This window comes from Alosa pseudoharengus, unplaced genomic scaffold (assembly GCF_046254945.1).
Source record: "Alosa pseudoharengus isolate Yale_2024_CS ecotype anadromous, Long Island Sound unplaced genomic scaffold, YU_APseudo_1.1 YU_APseudo_1.1_scf_12, whole genome shotgun sequence".
Classification (NCBI taxonomy): domain Eukaryota; kingdom Metazoa; phylum Chordata; class Actinopteri; order Clupeiformes; family Clupeidae; genus Alosa; species Alosa pseudoharengus.
This window is the reverse complement of record NW_027468587.1, coordinates 28332282-28347091: the sequence shown is the minus strand read 5'-3', so window position 1 is coordinate 28347091 and position 14810 is coordinate 28332282. Positions and strand designations below refer to the sequence as shown.

General features: G+C 44.1%; 1 protein-coding gene across 1 annotated transcript in view; it reads right to left on the bottom strand.

Moving 5' to 3' along the window:
- Positions 1-14810, bottom strand: part of chn2 (chimerin 2) — a 55962-nt gene that overhangs the window by 10574 nt on the left and 30578 nt on the right. Inside the window, exons 5-6 of the mRNA XM_076280660.1 lie at positions 13329-13442; positions 11493-11763 (exon numbers count right to left, since the gene is read on the bottom strand). Of these exons, the coding sequence (XP_076136775.1) occupies positions 11493-11763; positions 13329-13442 (385 nt within the window). The remainder of the gene's footprint in view (positions 1-11492; positions 11764-13328; positions 13443-14810) is intronic.

Sequence of the window (14810 nt, the reverse complement as noted above, 5' to 3'; positions counted from 1 at the left end):
AGGGTCCAGTCCCAGGTGTGTGTGTGTGTGTGTGTGTGTGTGACAGGTACAGTCCAGTTCTCTGGTCCTCTGTGTGTGTGAGGTCTCCTTTCTGGTCCTCTCTGCTGTCAGCTGCTCTATCTCTCCATGGCTCCTCTCAGGGAGTACAAGCTTGTACGATCCTCTCTCTCGGTGCGTGTGTCTGTGTGAGTGTGTGTGTGTGTGTGTGTGAGTGTGTAAAATTTGTGCTTCTGCTCCTCCGTCGTGATCTGCTCCTCCGTGGTGTGTTTGTGTGTGTGTGTGTGTGATCTGCTCTGCTCTCTGCTGTGTGTGTGAGTGTGTTCTGCTTCTCCGTGGTGTGTGTTTGTGTGTGTGTGTGTGTGTGATCTGCTCTGCTCTCTGCTGTGTGTGTGAGGCTGTAAGAGGCTCTGAGCTGCTCTCCAGGGGGGCAAGCAGGGGAGGGGGTGGGGCTAAGAGTGGACATGTGGGTAGAGGAGCCTGCGGGCAGTACTGTACCAGTCACACACACACACACACACACAGAAAGACACACACATACCACTCATGCAAAGACGTGCGCGCACAGTCGCACACACACAAACACTTTCACTCCCCCAAACACAAATTGTAATTCAAAAATTATATTTGACACACATAAACATAAACACACACGCACACACACACATTTGGTTTTGTAGTTGCGCTGGGAATGTAAACATTGATGAGCCCTGACAATGCGCGGCCTGGAGGAACATAGCATAGGGTCTCTTTGTAGAGTGTCCATAAAACAATGAACCTCTCTCTCTCACACACACACACACACACACACCACTGTCTCTCTCACTCTCCCTCACAGTACAGTAATACATACACAGAAACAATCTCACTCTCTAACCAGTCAGTCTAACCAATTACTGTCTGGGCAGTGTGATGCTGGAAGCTAGTTTGCTGAACATTTGAAACACTGAAATATGTTCCCTGTTCAATTTCAAATATTATGTTGTTTTGTATTTGTGTGTCGCTTTGGACAAAGGCATCTGCCAAATCCATAACCATAACCATAACCACTGCAACCAACAACTGCCAACTTTAGAATGTTGGGGTTTGTTGGGCATTGTCTGGGCAACTTTAGAATGTTGGGGTTTGTTGGGCATTGTCTGGGCAACTTTAGAATGTTGGGGTTTGTTGGGCATTGTCTGGGCAACTTTAGAATGTTGGGGTTTGTTGGGCATTGTCTGGGTAACTAGGTGAAGGTGGCCTGAGTTCTGCAGTATGTCTGTTGCCCTCTCCGTGTGACACTAGATGTCTCATTAAATGCCTGCCTGTCTGTCTCTCATCTTTTCGTTTTTATTTCTATCTCTCTCTCTATCATTCTGTGTCTGTCTTTCTCTTTCTATCAATCTCTCTCTTTCTATCAATCTGTTTCTCTTTCTGTCTGCCTGTTTTTACCAATCTGTCTCTTTTTCTGTCTCTTTCTTTCGATTAATCTGTCTCTCTTTCCATCAACCTCTTTATATACTGGTCTTCCCATGTAAGCCTGGGACTAGTGGGGACTAGTAGAGATTACATCTCTAATCTCAGCCAGGGGTTAATCCTCTGGGGCCCAAATCTCACACACCACCCAGGGGCAGCTCATTTGCAGCTCTGTCTGTGTGTGTGTATGTGTGTGCGTGGTGTGTGTGTGTGTGTGTGTGCATGAGAGAGACAGAAAGAGAAAGAGTGTTTACTGTTTGGGTGTGTGTGTGTGTGTGTGTGCATATGTGTTTAATTTCGCATAGATTCTGAGTGCCAAATTGCTCTTTTAGCCCTCTGATTGAATGGTGGTAGTGGGTGGGGGGGGGGGGGGGGGCACATAGGAAGATGCTGTCCACCACCCCATCCAGTCCATGTCCATGTCCATGTTCCTGTGTGTGTGTGTGTGTGTGTATGTGTGTGTGTGTAGGTGTGTTAGAGTGCATGTGTGTGTCCATGTTTCTGTGTGTGTGTGTGAATAGGTGTGTTAGAGTGCATGTGTGTGTCCATGTTCCTGTGTGTGTGTGTGTGTGTATCCATGTTCCTGTGTGTGGTCTTCATAATGACAAAAATGCTGAGAGGTCGGAGCCGAAGCTGACACCACAGAGTGCTGGGACAGCTGAGAGCCGTTTGTGTGTGTGTGTGTGTGTGTGTGTGTGTGTGTGTGTGTGTGTGTGTGTGTGTGTGTGTGTGAGAGAGAGAGAGAGAGAGAGAGAGAGAGAGAGAGAGAGGAGAGGAAAAAAGAGTGTGTTTGAGAGAGAGTGAGTATGTGTGTGTGTGAGAGAGAGTATGTCTGTGTGTAAGTGAGAGAGAGAAAGAGAGTGAGTACAGTATGTGTGTGTGAGAGAGAGAGAGAGAGTATGTGTGTGTGTGTGTGTGTATGAGAAAGTGAGAGAAATAGAGTGAGTATGTGTGTGTGTGTGTGAGAGAGTGAGAGAGAGTGAGTATGTGTGTGTGTGTGTGTGTGTGTGTGTGTGTGTGTGTGTGTGTGAATAATTTTGCGATGCTAGAGAAGATTTGGCAAATCTTTCATGGGCGCAACCCACATACTCGGCTCTGCTGCTCATCCCACAAGTGCATGTTCCTTACAAATGGGGCACCATTTGAAAGGAAACTATACAGGCTTTCCAAAGGTATAAGATGTATTGCCAAAAAGCATTGTTACCACAGAGAAATAATCTACCAAACACAAATTTCCTTTGTGTGTGTGAGAGAGAGAGAGAGAGAGAGAGTATGTGAATTTTCAATTGGCGATGACATCATCGAACAAACACAACATTACACATATCTAGGCATCACCATAAGTGATACGGGTACATTTGACTTGGCTGTAAAGGAACTTAAAGAAAAAGCACGGCGGACATTTTATTCCATTAAAAAAACAATTCCAGGACAGACACCAATCAGAATTTGGCTTAAACTATTTAAATCAGTAATTGAACCAATTGCCCTATACTGTAGTGAAGTATGGGGCACACTTACAAATTACGATTTTTCAAAATGGGAGAAACACCCAATTGAAGCCTTACATACAGAATTTTGCAAAAACATCCTTAAGGCACACAGAAACACACCACACAATGGATGCAGGGCAGAACTTGGGCAGTACCCTTTAATTATAAATATAAAAAAGAGAGCCCTAAAAGTTTGGAAACACATCCAAACAAGTGACCCCAATTCACTACATTATAAAGTTCTCAAAAGCCAAGAGACAAACATTGAGATGAGTCCCCTCAGCCAACTCAGAATTGACTAATATCACACCCACTCATTTGACTAATCTAAACCACCAAGACAAAATCCACCTTAACAAAATTGCATACACTGAGAAGGAAAAATATATTACATATTGGAACCAAGTCACCAAAACCCAACACAAACTCGAATGCTATTTGGCCCTTAATCATGATTACAAATTAGCCCCTATCTTGAAACACTAAAAGACAAAAAACGTACAAAGTCCTTGACAATGTACAGACTCAGTGAGCACAACCTGGCCATGAACGTGGAAGGCAAAAGCAGACCTGGCTGCCTAGAGAAGCCAGGCTGTGCTCTCATTGTACCCAGAGTGCTGTAGAAACAGAGCTACATTTTCTGACTGAGTGCAGTCATTATACAGACCTGAGATGTGAATTCTACAAAAAAGCAAGACATATCTGCCCAGAGTTCACAAAACAAACTAATGAAGGAAAAATGAAATATTTTGTGTGTGTGTGTGTGTGTGTGTGTGAGAGAGAGAGAGAGAGAGAAACAGTGTGTTTGTGTGTGTGAGAGAGAGAAACAGTGTGTGTGTGTGTGTTTGTGTGAGAGAGAGAAACAGTGTGTGTGTGTATATGTGTATGTGTGTTTGTGTGTGAGAGAGAGAAACAGTGTGTGTAAACTGTACAGTGGCATCTGTGAGCGTGTTTCTATGTGTGCGTGTGTGTGTGTGTGCATGTGTGTGTGTGTATGTGTGCGTGTGGGTGTGTGTGTGTGTGTGTGTGTGTGTGTGTGCAGGGTGCAGCTAGGGTGTGACTGTCTCAAGTGATAAATGCAAATTAATTGTTTCATCTCTCTCTCTTTCTCTTTCAATTCAATTCAATGAGCTTTATCAACATGACCATTCAGAAAGAAACAGTGTTGCCAAAGCATGTACAGTATATTCATTCAGGAAACATCATAACACACTGCAAAACCCCCTAGAATTCTAGAATCTAAATGAGATAAATAATCTTAAACCAAGAGAATATATGATTATTTTTCTATGATTTGATTTAATAACGACACATTTTTAGAAATTTTTGCACCTGATTTAAGTGTTTGGACCTTGTTATAAGTGAAAATCTTCTTGTTCTATTGGCAAATCTTGCAAGTGAAATTAAACGTCTGTGTGTGTGTGTGTGTGTGTGTGTGTGTGTATGTGTGTGTGTGTGCGCATGAACATACACACACACACACACACACACATACACACACACACACACACACACAAATACACAAAGACATTGTATTCTAAGATTAGATGGACCTACTGTCCCGGAGACCACACAGACACACACACACACACACACACACAGGGTGGGTCTCAATCATCTATTTACATGTGGCTTCTTTCCTTGGTCCTCCAGCTTGCACCCTGGAAATCGTTGGAAGTTCAGCATCTTCGAGGACATATCATTCATCTGATTGCAACCAGAGGAGGCAAGATCGAGGAGAGAGGAGGGAGGTGGAAGGGCCGATACGCGAGGAAACACGAGAGCATCCTACGCTGAAGCATTTTCAATCGGAATTGTGTGATCATTGGTCCAAACTGCCAACATGAAAACGCTCACGTCTGTCAACTTTCGGTTTCAAACAGGTTTGTAGCGATTTATTAGCGTCAATAAATGAGTAGATAGACCAAAAAAATATATTTATATGCTGGAATTATCATGAACTACCATGCACACTTAAACAAAAGTTGATCAGAGTCAACAGATGGGAATACTCCATGTTCATATAATATTTGTAGCCTAAAATGTGATGCTTTGCCGCATCATCAGTAATTGACGTCTCTTAAAAGTCATGCGGGACATCTCATTTCTCATATAGGTCTCTCCTTGATTCCTCCATCCTCCTTACATTCCTTCCTTGTTTCCTTCACAAAATGAATTAGAAGGAGGGGCTAGGACAGGAGGAAGGGAGGGAGGAAGGGAGGGAGGATGGACTAATAGAGAAATGAGATGCACCCACACACTCACATACACACATGGAGTTTCTGCCATCTAGTGGTCAGCTGATGAAACAATCTCTGGGCTGAAATGATCTGAGTGAGACCTGTGAGACCTTTGACCTTTGACTCAAGTGACCTTTGACTCTAGTCTGACCTGTGTCTCCCATCCCTAGTGAACCTAATGACTGATGACAACTAATGAAACCTGTCAAACTTGCAGTTGGGATTAAGACAGCATGCCCCTGCTGTGAATGTGCATGCTAAGGCCACTCTACGTCGTGATGGAACCAGCAAGAAGCTCAACAGCCAGAAGTGCAGGCAGGGTGCGATTTGTGTAAAAACCAGAGGGGGGGATGATTTTGAATAAGTTTTTAACACCCCCCCCCCCCCCCCCCCCACACACACACACCCAAACTTTTTTTTTTTTTAAATGAACGATTGCGCTACACGCTGCGTAGGCTACGTGCATTCTCTCTCCTGCTGATTTGCGTTCAGTAGCCAAGTGCGTAATATTGCAAAAGTTGAAAAAATAAATGTGTTTATTGTAGCCTACAGAAAATAAATAGCCTATCATACTGTCAGTTAATTGCCTACAGTGCAGTGAAGAGTTTGGAGAGTAAAGTTATAGGGCAACTTGAAGTTTTATGAAAATAATTTACGAACCAGAACATAAAGACCATGAAGCTTCTATTTCTTGCAGCTGTTAAAACACCCACTAGATAGTTTAAATACCCACCAACATTCGTTTTTGCAGTATAGATTATTTCTAAAAGTTATTTGTCTACTAGGCCTAGCCTACTGGCTAATTTATCAAACGAGTGCTTTCTCGTTCGTCCTCCGCAAACTACAGGTGTTTCGATAGAGAGCCATTGAATAAGCGATGCCAAGCAATTTCTGTAACACTTTTTGTGACATTCAGCAAATATCTCCTCATTTAATGTAAGTTCCTTCGGACAATAGGCCTACGTTCTACTCTACGTGCAGTTGTCCTCCATCTCAGTTGCATCAGTTTTCTAATTTTGAAGGTTCTAAAACATTATTATGCTTCACTGAATCCTTATCGTTTTCTTTCATTTGTCCAGCTAACTTTTCCATTGAAACTAGCCATTTATGATGGATTACACACTCGACATTCTGAAATGTCCTGCACGATCAAGGCCAAATTAAGTTATCACGCAGCCACTGTGTCAGCAGCATGAGTGCTGATGGTGACGGTGCATTTCTGATGTCAGATTATTATGTAGGCTAGCTTACTAGACTGTTCTCACGTTGCAGCGCTTTACTTATATGAAGTAGCATTAATCAATATGAGGGGCAGAGGGGGATAAATGTTGTCCCCACCGGGGATAAAAACAATTTAGCAGAGGTAGGGATAGGAAAACCAGAAGGGGGGAAATCTTCACCATCCCCCCCTACAAATGAAATCCTCAATAGGAAAAAGATGGCGTTTAAGGAGGGGGACATGGCAGAGCTGAGGCGAGTACAGGGGGAACTCAAGACTAAGCTGAAAGAGGCTAAGGAGGACTACAGAAGGAACAGAAGATGGAACAGAAGCTGCAAGATAACAACATGAAGGAGGTGTGGGACTGTATGAAATCTATCACTGGCCTTAAGAAGAGCAGCAGCTCTGTGGAGGGAGACCTGGACAGGGCGAACCAGCTGAACCACCCTCCCCTCCCCTCCCCCCTCCATCATCACTGCTGATCAGGCTATCGCATCTCTCCCCCACATGGTGACCACGAGTAGTGCGGCAACAATGGCTTCAGCCAACGGCCATTAGTCTCTAGCCACACGACAACCCTCACAGGAGCACCCCTCCTCCTCCTCACCCTCCACTCCCCTCATCCCCCCCATCATTACAGCTGATCAAGTAAGTTATTTAAAAAAAAAACTTCATCCTCGGAAGGCAGCCGGGCCTGACAGACTGTGTCCAAAGCTGCTCAAGGCCTGTGCTGCTGAACTGGTGGAGCCACTGAAGCACATCTTCAACTGGAGTCTATGTCTCGGACAAGTTCCAACACTGTGGAAGACATCATGTCTCATCCCCGTCCCCAAGAAACCACACCCCAGTGAGCTTAACGACTTCAGGCCTGTCGCTCTAACATCACATGTGATGAAAACAATGGAGCGACTGGTCTTAGGTATGCTCAGACCCCAGGTACGCCATGCACTAGACCCGTTACAGTTTGCATACCAGGAGAAAGTGGGCGTGGACGATGCCATCACTTATCTTTTACACAGGACACATTCTCACCTAGACAAGGGGAAAAGTGCTGTGAGAATCATGTTCTTTGATTTCTCAAGTGCTTTTAACACCATCCAACCCCTCAGACTGGGAGACAAGCTCTTGCAGATGGGTGTGGATGCTCACCTGGTAACCTGGATTACAGATTACCTGACCGAGTGACCACAGTTCGTCAGACTGAAGAACTGCCTCTCTGACACTGTGATCAGCAGCACCGGAGCGCCACAGGGAACTGTGCTCTCTCCAGTCCTGTTCACCCTGTACACATCCGACTTCTGCTACAACACCGAGTCATGCCACATGCAGAAGTTTTCTGATGATACTGCAATTGTGGGGTGTATCGGGGACGAGCAAGAGGAGGAGTACAGGACCCTGGTGGAGGACTTTGTGCAGTGGTGCAAACTCAATCACCTTCAACTCAACACTTCAAAGACCAAGGAGATGGTGGTGGATTTCCGCAGGTCTAAGCCCGCTCTGCTACCAGTCTCCATTGATGGGGTCAATGTGGAGGTGGTAAGCACCTACAAGTATCTGGGTCTCCACCTGGACAATAAACTGTACTGGTCAGCCAACACTGATGCACTCTACAAGAAAGGACAGAGCAGGCTGTACTTCCTGAGGAGGCTGTGGTCCTTCAATGTGTGCAGCAAGCTCCTTAGGATGTTTTACCAGTCTGTTGTGGCCAGCGCCCTCTTCTATGCAGTGGTATGCTGGGGAGGAAGCACAAAGAAGAAGGATGCTGGGCGACTTGACAGGCTGGTAAGGAAGGCTGGCTCTGTAGTGGGAGCTGAACTGGAGTGCATCACTTCAATATCTGACAAAAGGACCCTAAACAAACTGATCAACATCTTGGATAATGAATGTCATCCACTCTACAGCACTATCAAAAAGCAAAAGAGCTTGATCAGCTGTAGACTTCGCTCACTGCCATGCACAACTGAAAGGCTGAGGAAGTCATTTGTTCCAAGGGCCATTGAACTGTTCAATGCCTCACTAAAGGGAAGAGGAGAGATAGACTTCTCTGCTTAGTCTGTCTGCCTCTCCACCCTCTCCATGTTTGAGTACTGACTGCCCACTACTGCTTTACTACTTTTTACTACTGTTTTACTACTGTTTTACTAATGTACACAGCCTAATGTTTTCACTACTGTTTTACTGCTACACTGTTTTTCATGCTATATTAGCACACATGATCAATGGCTATCTATCTATCTAATTTCAATCACAGCAGGGCAATCATTGGGTTAAGCTGCACCTTCAAGTTTAACATGTATGCCCACAATGTGTGGATCACACAGTCTCACACAAACAAACCAGCTGTAAAGCGAAGGCATCCTTAAATTCGTCATCAACGTTCAGCTGCAAACTTCTCTCTGTGGTTGGCGAAACAGCACTGCTTGCTGCTCAGTGATAAAACAACATAATCAACAGCGTACATAATGAACAGGTGCTCTTTGTTGAAAGGCCTGTAATTGCGTGCCACACTTGCATTGTAAACATTACAGCACAAGAACTGCGCAAAGTTTCTGGACAAAGTACAGTTTTTAAGTCAGCAAGTTCCATGGCCATGTCACATCCATAACGTTTTATAGGAAAAGTTTATGCTACACATATAATGTTGATGCGACAATGTCCATAGTGTCTGTGCAAAACTGATTTATATCAATGTAAAGTGTGATGACCAAATTGTGCCCCTTTCTTACTTTTTTTTCTTACTTACTTTTTAAACCTTTAATGGTGCGTTATGGATGTGACGTTATGGATGTTACATAATGTAAATTTACAAGACTGGAGACTTTATTATACCTCAAAGACAATAAAACGTCTGTTCTGGTGGCATGTCAGTTTCAACGCATTTCACCTTAGTGTTTACAATTGACATTTCAAAGATTATTAGGTTGATCAAAACCACAGGGAGGCCTCGCCTAAGCATTAGCAAAACAAACATAATATTAAAATACCTCCAGTGATTAGCCTAGCCATAGCCTATTTTCAAATGGCCTAATAAAAATCTGAAAATCTGAGCGATTATCTTCCCGTAACTGTCATACTGTTGTTGTACAGTAACTGGATTATCGTGTTAGCTGATGAAGATGGCTGACTTTGCAGCTGGAGTTAACATAGCAACCTCCTTCTGTTGCAGATCTGTTCAGCCTGCCGTTCACGACAGTTTAATTTTAAATGACGCGATATGCCAGCATTTGAAGTGTCAGGTCCTCTGTAGCTAATACCCACAGAGTAACATGAGTAACGGCAGCAATAAACTAGATGTACTGCATAGCGGTACAAAAAATGACTGCCTCTCAGTCCTGCATATTCTCTTCGCAAAAATAAATCACGCTTGTCAATTTGTCTCCATCTCCTACTCCTGCAACTCATGTGCATGTAAATGAGTGTGTGTATATGTGAGTTTGCTTTTGTTTATAAGAGTATGTCTGTGTGTGTCTGTGTGTGTGCATGTGCGTATGCGTGCCTGTGTTTGTGTGTTTATGTGTGTGTGTGTGTGCATGTGTTTGCATGCGCACATGCGTATGCGTGCCTGTGTGTGTGTGTGTGTGTGTGTGTGTGTGCTTGCCTGTCTGTATGTGTGCGACTGTGTGTGTGTGTGTGTGTACATGTGCGTGTGTGTGCATGTGCATGTGTGCGCGTGCATGTACTTTATGTGTGCAAATCACAAATGAGTGGGTATGGGTTAGGTTAATGCGGGCTCTTGAGACTAACATACCATAAATATTTTGTCATCTTGGGTGCAACGGTTCAGGTAGGGCTAGTTATTTAGGGGAGTGGCCACCAAGTATCATGTTCCCTGGTGTTTCAGTAACCCGGGAATCACTGACCAAAATTGACGGATGACGCTAAAAGAAAAAAATTAATTTCTTTTTTATATTTTAAATGACTTGTTGTCCTGATTCTTCCTGTGGATCTTAGTAGGCACTGAGAAAGCAATACTTTCATTGCTAGTTTTTCATGATTACTATTTCAATTGTTTCATATCAAAATTCACTACTTAATTATGTGTTTTATGTAGTTTGTCGAGGACTGGTTCAGACACGTCACATCCATAACGTGAAACCGTCACATCCATAACACCAGTTTTTCCTACATAATGCATTACGAAAATGACGCATAGTTTCAAAAACACACTTTTTGTGTTCATTCAAGTCTCCTTCATGCTACATATATCATAGTTTCGGCAGTTTCCTTCAAAATTCACAGAGTTTGTAGAAAACCTGTAATCTCTCACAAAAGTGTGTCCATTTCATGTCAAATCCATAACGCTGATAAAATGGCTTGTATTCTTAGGATGAAATTGATTATATGCAATTTAAGGATTTCTCAGTATTCAGACAGAGGTTACATTAAAATGTATGCAAATTAATTCACTGATACTAATTTTGCCCCCACTTTAAAAAGGCATTTTGTTTACCAATATGAGTCCAATTGTCACATCCATAACGCTGGAACTGCCCTGTACAACTAAACTGGTTTCCAAATCTGAATGACAACGCAAATGCTCTAAGAATTGTCCTTGGAGATTCCCCAACCACATTTGCTTACATGGACCTGTGTTCTTCTGAGAACATGCTAAAATAGCAGCATAAACAAATGCTTTAGCAGAGTGTGGTTACAGCACAAAACTGTAAATATATGGTAGTCTAGGACATGTGCACAGCACAAAATTGTATAAATATATGGTAGTCTAGGACATGTGCACAGCACAAAACTGTATAAGTATGTTTGTATCAGTATGTACATGTGTATTGCGTGCAAGTATGTGTGTGTGTGTGTGTCAGCATGTTACTGTGTGTTTGTGTTTGCATGATAGTGTGTGTGTGTGTGTGTGTGTGTGTGTGTGTGTGTGTGTGTGTCAGTATGTTACTGTGTGTTTGTGTTTGCATGATAGTGTGTGTGTGTGTGTGTGTCAGTATGTTACTGTGTGTTTGTATGATAGTGTGCGTGTGTGTCTGTGTGTGTGTGTGTGTCTGTGTGTGTGTGTGTATCAGCATGTTACTGTGTGTTTGTGTTTGCATGATAGTGTGTGTGTGTGTGTATCTGTGGCCTGACCTTCTCGTCCTGTTGGAAGGTGACCCGTTTGGGTTCTGTGCGGGCGCGGCCCAGCCTGTGCGTGATGCGGTCGCGCAGCAGAGAGCTGTAGCCCACGTGCTGGTAGATGGGATTGGTGGTCATGCGGGCGATGTACTCCGCCGCCTTGCTCTCGATGTACAGCGTGATCAGGCCGTCCGTCACCAGGTCATGCACCGACTCAAACCGCTTCTCACCCACAAAGTGCTTCCCATCGTAGAACAGCCGGTAGTTCAGAGTCTGACCTCCAAACCTGACCAGAGGGGCACAGAGAAAGAGAAGAGGAGGAGAGAGGTGGAGGAGGAAGAAAAGAGATGTAGAAGAAAAGAGGTGGAGGAGGAAAAGAGGAGAGGAGAGGAGAGGAGGGAGAGAGGAGGAGGAGGCATAAAATAAAGGCAACATCATTTAGTAAGTTGCAGGTACCCAGGCCAATAAGGTGTGCTTAATGCTCTATTACCTCAGCGCTAACTGTGTATTTTGCACAATACTGCCTAACAGCTAGTGGGCTACCATGTCTTTAAAGTACTACTGTACCTTATAGGGGAGCATACCTATGTTCCCAGGGTCTATGTCCCCAATGTCCTATGCTCCCAGGGTCCTATGCTCCCCAGTTTAATTTTCTGCTAACACACAGTGGCTGAATCTCAATGTCTTCCCTCACAGACTTTGATACGCAACTTTGCTAACTTTAAGTATAAGTAAGTATAAGTATATATACTCTTTTGATCCCGTGAGGGAAATTTGGTCTCTGCATTTATCCCAATCCGTGAATTAGTGAAACACACTCAGCACACAGTGAACACACAGTGAGGTGAAGCACACACTAATCCCGGCAGTGAGCTGCCTGCAACAACAGCGGCGCTCGGGGAGCAGTGAGGGGTTAGGCGCCTTGCTCAAGGGCACGTCAGCCGTGCCTACTGGTCGGGGTTCGAACCGGCAACCCACCGGTTACAAGTCCGAAGCGCTAACCAGTAGGCCATGGCTGCCCCACGACTGCCCCTAAGCCCATTTACGAGGGCTTAGGGCTGTCCCACTGTGAAATTGTGAAGTGCGTGAGGGCTCAGGGCCCCCAGGGCTATACACCATAAAGATAGTCATAAATGAGTTGGTCTCTAAAAATAACAACATATTTTGTGTTAAGTGAAGTCAAACACACATAAAATACTACCTCATGATTACACTCATGTGTACCTCAGGGTTAGCATGTGTTCATCACAGTGCTACCTCATGATTGGCATATTGTACCTCAGGGCTAGCATGTTTTCAGTGTCGTGCTACCTCATGATTAGCATACCCCAGGGCTAGCGTGTTTTTAGTGCAGTGCATGTTCTTCAGTGTTTCCCATACATTGACTTATTTGTGGCGGCCCACCACAATATCAACATTGACCACCACACAATGATTTTCCTGGTTGTACTAAATTGTGCTTAAATCTGGTTAGAATCATAATCACACTGCACTAATTTGTTACAGTTGAATTCAAATTAATTCTGCAAACCTACCACCACAAATAGAATTCAATTCTGTGGGAAACACTGCTCTTTATTAGTGTACCTAACCTAACCCAGGGCTAGCATGTATTTAGCACAGTGCTACCTCATGATTAGCATATACTGTACCTCAGGTCTAGCGTGTGTTTAGCACAGTGCTACCTCATGATTAGCATACTGTACCTCAGGGCTAGCGTGTGTTTAGCACAGTGCTACCTCATGATTAGCATATCAGGGATAGTGTGTGTTTACCACAGTGCTAACTCATGATTAGCATACCTCAGGGCTAGCGTGTGTTTAGCACAGTGCTAACTCATGATTAGCATACCTCAGGGCTAGTGTGTAGCTCCCAGGCTGCCTCTGGCTCTCCCGGATCAGATATGCCCCCTCAGCTCCACCAAGCAGCTGGTCTGCACATTCCCTAGACATCATTCCATGGAACCTAAACAAACACACACACACACACACACACATACAGCTCATGGTTCAACACATACCTTCTACCATTTCCAAACCCTAAATCCAGGTATATTGTTTACTCTGGGATATATTTCTATTGTTGAGCCAATGCTAACTAGGTGGGCCCTACCTGTAGAGTTGGGCCGATCGTGATGTTGACGACATCATACTGGAAAGCAACCATCGTGATGCTACGCCCCCACACGCCAGACATGCAGTAATTCTATAGACCCTGCTTTAACATAAGCTAACACATAAATACTTTTCGCTAGAAATGAAATTGAGCCTAGAACTGATGCATATGCAGGACTGTCAGCCAGAGTGTGCAAAAATGAAGCACTTAGTCTATGTGAAACTACCGTCTTATTATGACCGCCGCACAGCGAAGCGGCGGTCATATAGGTTTAGTCAGATTTTTTTTTTTTCTTTTTCGCATGCCCAAATTTCCGTCAATGATTCCCGGGACACTGAAAGACCGGGGTACACGAAACTTGGTGGGCATGTAACCCCACATGGATAGCATGGAACCATCGTTTTTCGTTTTGATCTGTAGCCCCCCCGCTGGACTGGACCCCCCGAAAGGAGGGTAGGGCAGACACAGTTTTCTGTGAATATCTCGAGAACCGTAGGGTTTAGGAGGACCATTTTTTTTTGTATGTTGATCTCAAGGGGCCATGTCAACCCATTCCATAACCACTCATTTCATGCATAGCACCACCTAGTTAAACACAAAAAAGTAAAAATGAGGTGTTGTAATCGCAGGTATCTGTGACCTAACATAGTCAAAACTGCACGAAATTGGAAGTGTAGGATCATTATGACACCCTCTGTATGCATGCCAAGTTTCGTGGAATTCCGTTCATGGGCCACACAATAAATTAATTTATGTTACTATACACCAACTGGCCTGTAGGTGGCCGGAGACAGTTTTCTGTGAATATCTCGAGAACCGTAGGGCCTAGGAGGTCCACCTTTTTTATGTATGTTGGTCTTAAGGGGGCATGTCAACCCATCCCATTACCACTTATTTCATGTATAGCGCCACCTAGTTAAAAATTAAAAAGCAAAAAATTAGGTGTTTTCATCACAATATCTCTGGCTGACAAGGTCAAAACTGCACGAAATTAAAAGTGTAGGATCATTATGACACCCTCCGAATGCATGCCAAGTTTTGTGTACTTTCGTTAATGGGGGGCCTTACAATAAAATAATGTATGTGTACATTTAGTGACGTACACCAACAAGGATTCCCGGGACACTGAAAGACCGGGGTACACAAAACTTGGTGGGCATGTAACCCCACATGGATAGCATGGAACCGTCGTTTTTCTTTTTGATCTGTAGCCCCCCC